Source organism: Sciurus carolinensis, chromosome 5 (genome assembly GCF_902686445.1).
Source record: "Sciurus carolinensis chromosome 5, mSciCar1.2, whole genome shotgun sequence".
Taxonomy (NCBI): domain Eukaryota; kingdom Metazoa; phylum Chordata; class Mammalia; order Rodentia; family Sciuridae; genus Sciurus; species Sciurus carolinensis.
In genome coordinates this window covers 140,801,085-140,815,733 of record NC_062217.1, presented here as the reverse complement: position 1 = coordinate 140,815,733, position 14,649 = coordinate 140,801,085, and the positions used below count along the sequence as shown (strand labels likewise).

The 14,649-nt window shown below is 33.3% G+C and overlaps 1 protein-coding gene across 5 annotated transcripts in view; it reads right to left on the bottom strand.

Annotated features, from left to right (window-relative positions):
• Positions 1-14,649, bottom strand: part of Exoc6 (exocyst complex component 6) — a 185,457-nt gene that overhangs the window by 46,142 nt on the left and 124,666 nt on the right. For 3 of the 5 annotated variants that reach the window (XM_047553573.1, XM_047553574.1, XM_047553577.1), the window contains 2 exons: positions 14,383-14,409; positions 2,645-2,786 (listed from right to left, as the gene is read on the bottom strand). In XM_047553573.1, coding sequence (XP_047409529.1) covers positions 2,645-2,786; positions 14,383-14,409 — 169 coding nt within the window. The remainder of the gene's footprint in view (positions 1-2,644; positions 2,787-14,382; positions 14,410-14,649) is intronic. The other 2 variants (XM_047553576.1, XM_047553578.1) reach the window with 1 other exon arrangement.

Here is a 14,649-nt window from a genome sequence, read left to right as displayed (position 1 = left end):
AGATTACAGGTGTGTGTCACCATGCCCAGTTACTGTTCATTTTTAAATGATTTATGTGTCAATCACTTGAAAGCCATGAGTTGGGAATGTAAGTTTCTTCTGCAGTAGAAAAGAGTATGGGACTCCATTATTTATACCACACTACTTAAAGTAAAAAGGTGCCTTTTGGGAAAAACAAAAAAAAATTTAACATCACAAGTAGTGAAATAAACATGAAAATATAATCAATTTATATTTGTTCACTGATTACTGAAAGTATGACACTATTAAAAAGTTGCACTGGATGCAGTGACGCACACCTGTAGTTCCAGCAACTCAGGAGGCTGAGGCAGGAGGATTGTGAGTTCAAAGCCAGCCTCAATAAAAGCAAGGCACTAAGCAAGTCAGTGAGACCCTCTCTCTAAATAAAATACAAAATATGGTTGGGGATGTGGCTCAGTGGTCGTGTGCCCCTGAGTTCAATCCCCGGTACCTCCACCCAAAGAAAAGTAATGATTATGGTAATAATAAGCATTAAGAGGTAGAGTCAACCAAAGGGAAAATCTTAAAAGGAAGTCAAGTTGTTGTCTTCTATGGTTTCTCTTTGTGTCTTGGTCCCTTCCTTTCCATGTCTCCAGTGCCAGAACCTTAACCCCCAACAGGTTGGGATTGATCCCTCTTGCACTTCGCCCCAGACTCTCTTAAAAGAGTTATAACTCATACTCAGGGTCCTCCTTGGTATTCTTCAAGAGATTAGTCCTTTAAGAAAACATCGACATTTAAAAAGGAGCCTTTGGTAATTCTGCCCAAAGTAATGAGTGAAATCAGAAAGGATCACCATGACAGAAGAGTGAGGCAAAGATTTGGGGGAGGAAGGGATGCGCCTTTTTCAAAGTATAGTTGGGCTATCCTTCATGCAGAAGTAAGGACAGAGAGATTTAGACACTGAAGTTACCTAATCAAACAGTAATTTTTATCATCTGGCAATAAATCTAATTAAGAAGAAATAACCAAACACCAACAAAGAGTTCAACCACCTAATTATTTTTAAGTCACCCTGGAGATGTAGTAATACAAAATGTTTCAAGCAATATTAATGTAAAATATGTATATAAGCAATGTCATACCAGAACACTCTCATAAGAAACTTTTTTTTTTGTACTGGATATTTAATATAGGGCATTTTACCACTGAGTTATGTCCCAGTCCTTTTTATTTTTATTTTTTATTTTTTTGGGATAGAGTCTCACTAAGTTGCTGAGGGCCTTGCTAAACTGCTTAGGCTGGACTTGAACTTGTAATCCTCTTGCCTCAGCCTTCTGAGTCACTGGGATCATAGGTGTGTGCAACCATACCTGGAATAAGGCAACTTTTTAAAAACTTTTAGAAATCAGTTTTCAGCTGCATTATAGCTCAGAAGTACAACAAACACTTAGTATGTCTTAGGCCCTGGGTTCAATAAGAGAGAGGGAGGGAGGGAGGGAGGGAGAGAGGAAGGAAGGAAGGAAGGAAGGAAGGAAGCAAGGAAGGAAGGAAATCAGTTTCAATCTATTTATAGAATAACAATTTGAGCTTAGAAGCTTGTAAAAATTTTTAAAGCGGGTTTTTTTTTTGCAAATATTTTTGCAAATACAAAATAAATATTTCGTAAATGCTAGTTTTATTTGATAAAGAAAGTTTTTCCAGTAAGAAAAAATTGGAAACACTTCCTAAAAAAATGATTTTTTTTTTTTTTTTTTAGCAGAGCGCTTATACACATTGGGCACACAAATATTTGATCCTGTTGGAAAAAAGAAGTGTCACTCCTGCTTCAGTTATAGACTGCTGACATTTAATTTTTAAATATATTTCACAAAGAATATATTATTGCAAATATTTCCTCAGACAAGTATTTTATAATCCTTCTTGTGCCCCACTGACTTTCAATCTGTCAATGAAGGTGACTAACTGAACTGTCAACAAAGAATTACTCATTTGAAAGCACTGCTTGAAAACTGCTAATGTATACTCATGTTCTGTACTTAAAAAGTTATAATTTAAGGGTTGATAAAACCCATATCCAGAAGCACATATAACAAGGTCAATAACACACATATAACCAAATCAGTTTTGAAACTGATTAGCTAATGTCAATACTAGATTATGGAATATAAGAACCTTAGTACCTAAACAAAATAAAGTAAAAAATAATGGCAACTATAAAGACTTGAGAAATCTTTGGGAAGGAAAAACAAAAATTCAGACACTTCATTTGGTATGCAGGGTCTTAAGATTATCCTTATACCAAATATCTAAAAAGTTATAGAAAAAAGTAAAAGTGACAAGCTTACAATCATCTCATTCATTTATGACAAACATTAAGAAAGTCCTGGCAAAAAGGCAAGAATGACCAGAGAAAGAAATAATGGGGATAATCAGTCATCTTTTTAATTATCCCAATCTCAAGTACCATTTCAGTTCCTCTCTCTAGAAACCTTGAATATGAAACTGACATATTTTGCTCTGCCTATAAAGAAGTTAGTCCTACTTATTAGGCTGCCAGAAGTTTAGTTAAATTAGACTCTTTCCTTCTTCAAAATATCCTACTACCAGTGTATGTTATTTTTTCCATATAATTTGAACATACATTCCTTGAAATGCATGAACTAACCAATATGGTACTTACATTCACACTGTATGACATCCAAGTTAAATTGCTGAACAGCTCCCATGCTTATCTGTTTTAACTCACTATCCAGTAGCATTTGCATCAAGGATGTTGACAGATGCTGGCAGGCTGACATGCAAGCTGTCTGGGCAACTTTCCCCTGTTTAAAACAAACAACCAAACCAAAAAAGCAAATAAGCAAATACAGAAATGAACTATAAAATACCACAAAAATTATATAGCTGGCAATCTTTTTTGTTGGTACAATAGTGATTATTGGCTTTTCTGTTTCTGTATTCTAAATGGCTGTCTTTTTTATTATAAGAATTAAAATTAATATTCTTAGTTCCCTCATTTTTCTCAGGATATTAAAGATCTAATTGCACAAAAGAAAACTGAAATAGAAGTTAAAATATCTAATATTAAATATTAGATGTTAAAATTTTTTTAAATATTAGATATTTAATATTAAAATATGACACATTAAAATATGACATTTATGACAAAATCACCATCACACTAAAAAATACTTTTCCATATAATGCTCTCTAAGTTCTCCTCTATATATTTAACTAAACCAGAATAAAGAAAGTTAATGGTGTAATTTATTATTATTACTATTTAAACTATCTAAAATTTAAAATGTACTTAAGACATAAGTCTTTTTTTTTTTCAGTTTTCTCTCTTCCTTGTCCTTTTTTTTTTTATTGTAAACAAATGGGATACATGTTGTTTCTCTGTTTGTACATGGTGTAAAGGCATACCATTTGTGTAATCATAAATTTACATAGGGTAATGTTGTTTGATTCATTTTGTTATTTTTTTCCCTTCCCCCCCACCCCTCCCAAGACATAAGTCTTTACTTCTACTCAGAACATTTGTCTGTGGCACAGCTTCAATTACTGATGGGGGAAAAAAAGGCTTGCTTACCAGTATGACTTCAAACTGAAGTACAGATATGTATTTAGTTTTAGAAACTGAGTTTTAAAATCATCTAGTAATTTAAAAATAAGTAGTTAAGTAAACTACATATGCTTATGGTTTTATTTTACTGTGGTATATATCATTTAAAAATATTTTCTACTTAATAAGGTCCTGAAACTTCATGAATGTTTATAGATAGCTGTAGGTTTTCTTAAAAATGATAATTTTTAACGTTCAGCCTCTAGATTACATGGATAAATTACAACACTACATCACTTTTAGTATAAACTGTTTCTTTTAAAAGTCTTTTTGTATTTGAAGTAGAAGTTTAAAATAAAATATTTTAAAGACTCTTTTAGATAAAATATTCTAGTACAATACTGCTCCTAAGATGGCTACCTCTAGCCATTATGTGATTTGGCAATTTGATGATAGAATTCGAGATCTATGTATATGGTTTGAAATAATGACTTTTGGAAGACAAGCCATGTTTTGCTTCATTTCCACTAATAACTATTTAACCATTGCCATTTAATAATTAGTGTTCTTCCTACCTAACACAAAGGTCAATAAAGCTACAATCATGAAAAATATCTTCAAAATATAAGGGCTACAATAAACATGTACAAAAATGTTTATGTGGATTTGTTTGAAGGTAATAAAGAACATAAATATATTTTCACATTTGTTAGAACATTTGTTAACACATTAAAAACCACACTGGAAACAAAGAACTTTTATGAATGATTCTTTAGCATTTAGACATTATGCACAGTAGAAAACTGAAATGGAATGTCAATTTCTCAATCAAAAACTTCAGAGATAAAAGCTGATGCAAACAATATACTTGACAGATACTGATGAACTGCCAAAGAGGAATGTAACAAACAATGAAAAACCCAGCATGCTTCAAGATCCCCAAACCTAAAAGGAATTAGTCTGGGAGACATGCAGCTCCATTCCCCAAGCAGAATAATACCAATATGAATGGGAGGGGGGGATAAAAGCAGAAAAAGAAGAAATCAATGACCAGTCATTTAATTACAATGCAATAGGTTTGAGAAAATGGAAATGTCATTTTGACCTAATGGAACAACTACTACATTTTAGTTTAATTTATTTCTCCATCAAATCAGCTCCACGTCCTATTTATGTTGCTACTATAATATACTCACTACAAAAGCAGATTAATAAATTGCAAAATTTATTATTAAATTCATTTCATAAGCAAACACACCACACAATATAAGTAGTATTGTTTTCAGTGAACCTTTAAAATTTAAAATAGATTCAGAGGCTACATATATATATATGTATATATGTACGTATATACACACGCACACACACACACACACACACACACACACACACACCCATATGTGTAACTGGAGCTGAAAATGATGGTTAGAGTAGAGATAAAGTTATTCCATAAAATGTAGAAATAGGTCATGAAAATACATGTTTAAGTTACATACAATAATAAAATCCTAATACTGAATTTCTTTTGATTAGGCATATTAAATACAGGCTTATTGTTCTCAAAGAAGTTTGAAAGATTCATAAAATATTTTATAATTTTTTTCAAATGAAATAAATTCTTCCCTACTAGAGAATTTAAGTTAATAATATCAAAGACTCAGATTCTTTCCATTTAAAAAATTATGTTCTATTAGATTACATACTTTTTAAAGTACCTACTTTCTAACAATAGAATGTGTACAAATATTCTTACATTTCATCCACTACTTGTTTTTAGACAGAAAAATTCCAGTCTCTCCAAAATTTGAACACCCAAAAAATATATTTGACTATTTCTGATGTTTATGGTCCTGCAATACTCTGATATAATTAAACACCCCTCTTTGAATACTATTATTGTTATTATTGTTGATGCTTTTAATAATGTCATTTCCTAAAATAAAACAATCTAGGATTTTTACAATTATCTTTAAAAACTAGTAATTTTTATTAGAGATGATCTGTTTTTTAACCTGACAACAAAGCCCAAATAACTGACTGAAAAAAATTGCACATTTAATAAATTTTAAGCACGTAGAAATTTGTCCTGCCCTCATCTGAAAAATTAATTGCAACTATTATTAACATTTTTTTCTCTTAAAAACACAAAATTCAATAAATAAGTAAAAACACCTGCTTAAGTTTTAAGGGTAACTATGTTTTTACACTGCTCTAACATTTTGCTGAAAAACAACTTGCAAAGAGAGAAAACCCTTAGACAAACTTCTTATATTTCAAAGGCACTTGTAAAAGAGAATCTGCTGACATATTAGATCCTTTTTGCATTACCCAAAAGCTTTTCTTCTAAGAACAATTGTGGTAAAGAGACATTGGCTCCTAGGAAATTCCCAAAGGGTTAACCATATGCATCCTTCCATGCACCTTCACAGTGCTGCTTTCTAGATTCATGTCTCAAAAGCAGCTTTCATCATTTACTTGTGTGTCAGTCAATATGATTTATGGACTGCATTCAACAAAGTCAAAGCATATAGAATGAGAAATATGACTACAATCTGCTAATTTGTTTTGTATTGAGCCATTTAAGAGTCAAAGACCTGATGTCAGACTGAGACCAGCAACACAATTAACCAGCCGGTGACAGATTCATCCATCCTCCCTGCCAGGCTGTGCCAATCAAAGACAGCATGAGGCGACATTTGGTGAAATCAGTAAGAAAACTCATTCTCTAAGTAACCTATGTGAGACCTTGATTGACACTTTTGAATTTAGTTTGTGGAACACAGCCACTCTTTACCCAATAGTTCCTCACTGCAAGCTGTGAAATAAGGCTTTTAATGCCAATCACAGGAACAATAAACCACTAACCACCAACCTCAGCCTAGAATCAAGAAAACACATCTGTTGGTATGTCAAGCCAAATTTCCCAATAATTTACTATTACAGATTAAGCTAAAGATTCTGTTTCCTTTGAAATATTATAAATAATATAGTAATAAAAATATGACATATTTTATTAGATTATGGCTCAAATTATTTAGGTTTCAAAGAAATGTTTTCATAGATCTACTCTAAGTGGGAGAAATGTTGAATACTTACAATCTAATTGGCACTTTAACTTTTCATTTGTAGTTTTATCTCACCATTCTCTTATTTCAAAGATCTAATTTTTTTTAAAAGGTGATTCCAACAGTAATTGTTTGAGCATTTTCCAAGGCTGCTTCATGCTTTCAAGAACATCTAATATAAAAATGTATTCTTGAAATCACAACCACCTTCCTGTATTGGCCTACTTTTCCTTAATGATCCCAGGAGAGTCTACTTCCCTTTATTATGTCACCACAAAAAACAACTCTGCACAATAAACTACTCTTTTACTTAAGAAAAAAAGAAAATATAAACACAAATGTATTATGCATTATATAATTCTTTAAATTGAGAACAGGTTTTGTTTCAAAAGGTTATACAACACTCAACAGAAAAAAAAAAAGTCATGGTGGATTTAAATATTACACCTAACACTGGAAAATGAATTTATTAATACTGGCCCTGCTTTTTAAATTATTTAATTAAAGCAGTAAGTTGCTGTTTTGCACAAATTTACTGCCTCTTGGTTTGCTATACACATTTTAGTTATAAGACTGTGAAGCAGTCTTTCCAGAGGCAAAAGGGGAATAGAAGTATTTTGATGGACTGATCAGTCTCCTAAAAGAGTCACCATGTTAACCTTTTAAAATACACAAACTGAAAGAATGAGGTCTTTCATCAAATGTGGAGTAAATACTAAAATTAGAAATAAAAAATTCTTAATGAAAATATAAAACAATGCCTAGGTGAAAGTAGGTATTTTAATTCAAGAAATCTATTATCCTTCCTTCTGTTTTATACAAGAACTATTAATCAAAAGTCTCACTACATGAAACTACATCTTAGCACAGTAGTGCAAGCCTGTAATCCCAGTTATTTGGGAAGCTGAAGCAGGGGGATCACAAGGTCAAGGCCAGCATGGCAACTTGGTGAGACCCTGTCTCAAATAAAAAATAAAAGGCTAAGGATGTAACCCAGTAGTAGAGTACCCTTGGTTCAATTCTCAGTACCACAAAAACAAAAAAAACAAAACAAAAACAAAGAAACTACATACTACTTCTTATTCAAATATAAAATGCTGTTAAATTAGAAAAAAACTAAAACATTAGCATAGAATATGAAATTTTCCCAAGATGATTTCACAAATGCACAAGAATTCCTTTAGATTTTGATCCATTTTCTGACTTACTACACTATATGCAACGCTGAAATGTGTCAAGTTCCAAATAATACAGAATGGATGAGTTATGAGTTTCTTCAGTGAGTTTTAATAATTGCTTTATTACTACTGTGAAGACAGATTTTTCAAGTTATGCCAAAAAATAAATAGGTCTATAAAAATATACTGACTCTAACACACTCAACATTCTCTAAAATATCTCTTTACACTTCTATATTTCTTTTATACTTGCTTTTTGTCATCATCTAACTACTTCCATCCTTGAAAAAACTATCTACCACCTCAGTTAACCACAATCCTATAGTCAACTAGGAATTCCCATTCTCCCCTCTTAGGTTTTTTCCACCCTCCTAACAATTCCCCATCATAAGGATTTGAGACAATAACATAAATGCTTATTCTTGGGACACATCCATATGCACACAGACCACACACACTGAGCAGGGCAGGAAGACAGAATAAATAGAATGTGATTATTTTAAAGTTGAAACAAAAATTTTTCCCAAATTAAGATAACTTCAGGACTACCAGTAATGATTCTGAGGGTCTAAGACAAGTAGAGCATCATTTACTAAGGCACACATTAGGATAGCATGTTCTGTGAAATAAATAAGATGGTGTAAAGATCATTCAAAGACTGTTTGCAAAGTCCCAACTTCCCCAACTCTATGTGACTTTGCTGTCTGGGCACAGATGAAATAACTCCCACTAAGGTCTTTGGTTTTCAATTATATTTTACAGCATTTTCTGATACAAATTATATAGCATAGTAGTATTCTCAAATTTGGGGACTCTCAAAGCTCACTCATTTACTTATCCTGAACACAAGACTTTCTGAATAGGTAATTTCACTGATCTAAAGCATTACATTGTTTGAATGGCAGAGGTATAGACATCATTAGAATCCCTTCCAGTTGAGGAAAATGAGATTTTAAAAGAATAAGGGGAATATCAAGAGAAGGGAGGGTATATATTAAAAAAAAAAACCATAATGAGTGGGAAGGGCGTTATCAGAGTAAACTACTTACCTCTATTCCCCCCTAGGAATAACCTTGAAACATGACATTCAACAATGTTCTCAGAGAAAAGTATGTCCTTAGAGACAACTTCAGCAAATCTTTGCCAATTGATCCCCTTTTGCTTCTAAAGATTTTAATGTTTGGACTGGGGTTGTGGCTCACTGGTAGAGCACTTGCCTAGCACATGTAAGGCACTGGGTTTGATCCTCAGCACCACATAAAAGAATTAATAATAAAGGTATATAAAAGAAGAACAAGAAAGGAATACAATCTTTTTAAAAAGATTTTAACCTCAATACTACCATCTATCACAATGATTTCCTTAAAAGATAGAAAGACTTAAAACATGATGGTTTTCTTACAACACCTAAAGTCTCCTGGAGAAAAGAAAAGTAAGTGTTTAAAAGGTGCTTTCCCACAGTCTGAACTTTCTCCCCTATATGTAATATTAGTCTGAACACACTCCTTTGGTGGAAATACAAAGTATCCCCATGACTAAAATGAAAAGCAATGCAAGATTAAATCATATGACTGATAAACACAGTGGTGACAATTTAAAGTAATTGAACATTTACCACTGCATAAATTTTTTTTATAAGTATATATCTGCATGTTGCATTTTCTATTATCTCTACCTGACCTGCAAACATCTGTAAATGTGAATGTACTGAGGCTGTTCTCCCTCTCCCATTAGCTCTGCCCTTACCTTTCTCCATTATTGTAGGAAAGGAAGGAAGGAAGGAAGGAAGGAAGGAATGAAGGAAGGAAGGAAGGAAGGGGGGAGGGAGGGAGGGAGGGAAAGAGGGTAAAGAAAACAGAGTCTCTTTGGCCTCACCAGATCTTGGCTTGCACAAGAAACCTCTGACTCTAATATCTTTCTCTACCAACTCCTTTTTTTTCCCCTCAGGGATCTGATTCCCTTTTGCTTTTTTTTTTTTTTTTTTTTTGCTCACAATAAAAGATAATTTCAATTTAAACAATCTCTTACCCACATATTTTAGGTCCCTTTTCTTCTTCCCCATTTTAACTTTTGCCCCCTTAACTTAAAAAGGAAAAAAAATCATCTTTCTTTTCTTTCTATTGTGGAATACAGGTTAAAGGGAAAAATATCATTGAATCCCTAGAAATCTGCCACTCCTTTTTGGCAAAAAAAATTTAATTCTCTGAACATGAATTCTCTGTTGTTATTAGGAAGTAAAATGGCCAGATGCTACACTTCAATTTGTTTTAAATAATGAATCTTCCTATTCAAAATGATATTTTGCTCATAAAGCCTGAACCAATAATCTAGTCGGTTTTAATCTTTAGCTCTGTTAAAGAGTAAAGATATCTAAGTGTGCATAAGTATGTATGCACACTAACATAGTACACTTACATACATTCAGTCTATAGACTGAAAGAGTCCATTATAATTATTTCTATTTATATCCCTCTTATCTGTCACTTACAGGTCAAGTCATGAGTTCTACTCTAATTCACAGATTTCCTACTATAAACTCTCATAGTGTTCCCTTCGAAAATTCCTTCTAATTCTACTACTACTTCCAACTGAGCATTCACCAAAAGTAATTCACAATATTATTTTTTACAGTGTTTTACAGCAGGGAGGTATTTAACTATGCTAATGCTATATATACACACAATACTTACAAGTTATTAAATAAATCTCTTACCAAGATTAGTCAGCATTTAACTGAGAAACCAACTTAATGAACGGCTAAAAGGATTAAAGATATAAAATACAAGTATGCTCACTTTCTACCAAGAGGCAATGGCAATTTTGTTTTACAATTAACTTCTTATACTAAAAATCACCTGTTTTACAGCATTAAAAAAAATGATGAATAAGAACACAAATTCTATTTCAAAAAGTGGGCTTTGATTGTTTTCAACTTTTTACTTACTTTCTCTCTCAAAGGGCTTTGCTTATCTAATGCAATGATTATACTGTCAATGGTTTGTTTTTGTTGATTTTTGTATACTTAGAATTCACCTCAGTATAACAGTATGAAATGGATAGCAAAACATGTCACAGAAGTGCCTAATGTATTTCCATAGAAAGAACTATTCTACATAAATAACTTTTTCTAAACACTGGACATTCAAGTACCAACTTTTAAATTTTCTAATTAAAATTTATCTAGAACAATCCCCAAATCTACCCCTACCTTCTAAAATCAAGGACAATAAACAATTTGAATTTTGGGATAAAGGGTCAGTCTCACTTCTGAACACCATTTCTGTTTCTGAATATGAATGTGGTTTAACAGTAGGAAATATATTAACAACTTAATAAGTATTTATTATGTTAAAGGAGTGACCAAGTGAAAGCCTAATGGTTTATCTCTTTAATAGGACAAAGTATATGTCCCTAGTGCTGGGAATGTCCAACAGTTAATTTGGCATAAAATGGTTTTTTGTCTTCGTTGCCAACTGAATTTATAGTTGAATCTAGAGAATTGAGGTTTTAATTATCATATTGTTCTTTTTGTGGGGGTACCAGAGATTGAACCCAGGGGCACTTTACCACTGAGCTACATTCCCAAGCCTTTAAATTTTGAAACAGGATCTCACCAAGTTGCTTGGGGCCTCACTAAGTGGCTGAGGCTGACCTCAAACTTGAGATCTTCCTGCCTCAGCCTCCCAAGTTCCTGGGTTTACAGATATGCACCACCATGCCTGGAGTTTGTTTGTTTGTTTATACCAGGGATTGAACCCAGGGGTGCTCATCCCCAGTCCTTTTATTCTTTATTTGAGAGAGGGTCTTGCTAAATTGCTGAAGCTGGCTTTGAACTTGCTAATCCTCCTGCCTCAGCCTTCTGACAGCTGGATTTCAGGTGTGTGCCACCATACCTGTCTTGCATATTATTTTTTCATGGAGATGAGAGAGTAAAGTAAACATGCAAATATTTCCAATCAATACTGATACATTTTTACTAAATAATTTTCTTTTTTTTTATTGTAAACAAATGGGATACATGTTGTTTCTCTGTTTGTACATGGCGTAAAGGTGTATCATTTGTGTAATCATAAATTTACATAGGGTAATGTTGTTTGATTCATTCTGTTATTTTTTTCCCCTTCCCACCTAAATAATTTTCTATATGAAAACATCTTCCAAATTTCTGCCTGGGAACAGGACTGAAAACTTTCATTCGTGTTAAGGACAAGATCAAACAGCTGCAGGAAGACTTAGAAAAATGCCGACGAGCACTGGCTGATAATACACTATGGACTGGATTCAGTGGACTCCTTCCCTATCTCCTTCCCTTCCTAGGTCCCCTCCTTTGCTTGCTGCTTATTGTATCTATAGGTCCTTTGATATTCAACAAGATCATGGCTTTTCTTAGAGCTCAAATTGAGGCTATACAGGCGAAACCTATTCAGGTTCATTACCATCGACTGGAGATGATGGATCACAATGGTGCAACATCTGATCAATATTAGATCTTAATAAACCATCACCCCTGTGAGCTGAACTGGACAGCCAATGACGGGTAAGATTCGTGAGAGCTCATACCAACCTAAGACAGGAAATGAGGGCTAGAGCCTCATTATCCAATGACGGGTAAGGATGTTGCTCTATCACGGACAACCTAAGACAGGTGCAGTTCCCGAGGGATTGTCACTCCAGCTCTGTACCTGTTCGGGCAAGCCACGCCCCCGCCTCGCCACATAGCCTCTATCACCCCCTTTCTTATATAAAATTATTGACCATATTTTCATAGCCATATTTTAAGGGGGTGATAGAGAGACACAGGGAGTGACAGCAAGACAGGAATTCTGATCAAGCTACAAATTTTTATTGTTCTCACGGGTATTTATGCTGAGGGAATAAGGGGTATGGCGAGGTGCAGGCTGGTTGGCTGTGTTCTTCTATTGGGCTCCTGATAGGGTGCAAGTTCGCGCTGGAGGGAAGGTGAAGTTCCGGAAGAGAAGCAGGGACGGCACCATAGGCGCCATATTGTCAGAATTATCAGCCAGGAGCGGGGAGGGGCGCTGCTGCTTATCGTAAAGGTCAGAATGTTCTCAGAATGAGAACTTCTTCTTGGTCCCTGACACATTCGAAACTACAAAGATTCTGTATTTGACAAATATATTTCTTGATTTAAAAATTGATTTTTCTGGCAGTATATTTTCTATACTCTTTATCCAAACAAGAAAATGATCTTTATGTAGTCCATTTACTTAAAAAATACTTACCAAGGACTTACTCAGTGTAAGACATTGTATTCAGTGCAACAGAAGATACAAAGATGGGTACATACAGTTCTTGACATACGGGGATTAAATTCTAATAAGGGAAAGAAGACAAATCTACGAATAGCAGTAGTATAAAAGAAAATAGAAATAGGAAGATAAAAGAAGGACAAAGTACTTTGTGATGGTTATGTGGAAACAGAAAGACTTTGCAAAAGAGGTATCATTAAAGATCAATTTGGGAAGAGATTTAGAATCTTCACAGTTACAAGTGAAGCCCAGCAGAAAATTCAAATAGATACAAGGCACAATGAATACACCATTTTGGAATCACAAGCTGAATAATATTCAGAAAAGTATCAAGAAACAGACTTATACTTTTCACTAGCCTGTGGAATTTTTATTTGATACAATAGAGAATTAAGAACCCCACAAGTTTTTGAATAGGGAAATAAAATTAAACTATACTTTAGAAAGAATTGTCTGGCACTGGTATGTAGGATGGACTGAAATAAGGAGAGAAAGTTGGTAGAGATCAATCTGAAGACAATTACAATAATCAAACTTGAACTTTAATAATAGGAATAAGAACAGAAAAGAAAGGATACAGATTAGGAACATTTAGATTTTGAAGGCTAGATGAGATTTTTTTCCCCTAAGAATTTTTAATATTTATACATTCTGAAAATATTTAATTACTTCTTAATCTGGTTGTCAAGAGTTCGCAACTGGATGTTGAAAAGGCAAATAAAGTAAAAAGCAAAATACAATAAAGCTATTTAAAAAAGAATTGCTAAGGCAATTCAGGAAAGCGATACTGGGTTGAAATGAGAAAAAAAATATTTGTAGTGGGTCATGAATCACATTGGCTCACAATGAGTTATGTACTAGGTTGAATTTCTGCAAGTTTGGCTAGTAGGAGTGGTAGAGAAAGAGCATTCAGGAAATGAATAAATTATCTTAGAAATGAGTAATAACAATATTTTTTAAGAATGTATAATATGCAAGGCACTGTTCTAAACATTTTATGTATACTATTTCACTTACTCCTCACAAAAATCTTTGGGGTGTATATTCCCATTGACATGATTTGACAGATCAGGAAAGACTACAGAGAGATTTCCAAAAGCACAGCACTCCCTACAGATGCACCTTCATTTTTAACTTTCATACTCAAATCCAAGAGAATCCTATTTCATCAAAATAACTAATCTACCTTCAAAATTATGTTTCCACAAAACTACAAATATATCAAGAACACTGCCAAAATAATTAGAAGTTAATTTAAACACTTAAGCAGAGAAAAATAAGCCTGTAGGAAGTTCATTATTTTCTTAATTTATATGCTAGATTTAGTTTTATCTACTTACCGACATGGCTGCATAATCATTGTTGGTCTGAGGAGGGAGTCAGCAAGGAAATCAAATAAAAAAGGAAGATGTATTCTAATAACAGCAGAATAAGTGTTTAAAGCACCTAAAGAAAATATACTATACAATAAGCAAGTTAATTCTATGTGTGTTACTCTAATTTAAAGGCACAAATTTATCACACATATTATCAATTTATTTTGAAGATTTACATGTGAGTTTTTATGTCCCCATTAATCAGATAAATTTTCCTCCAAACCTCTATCA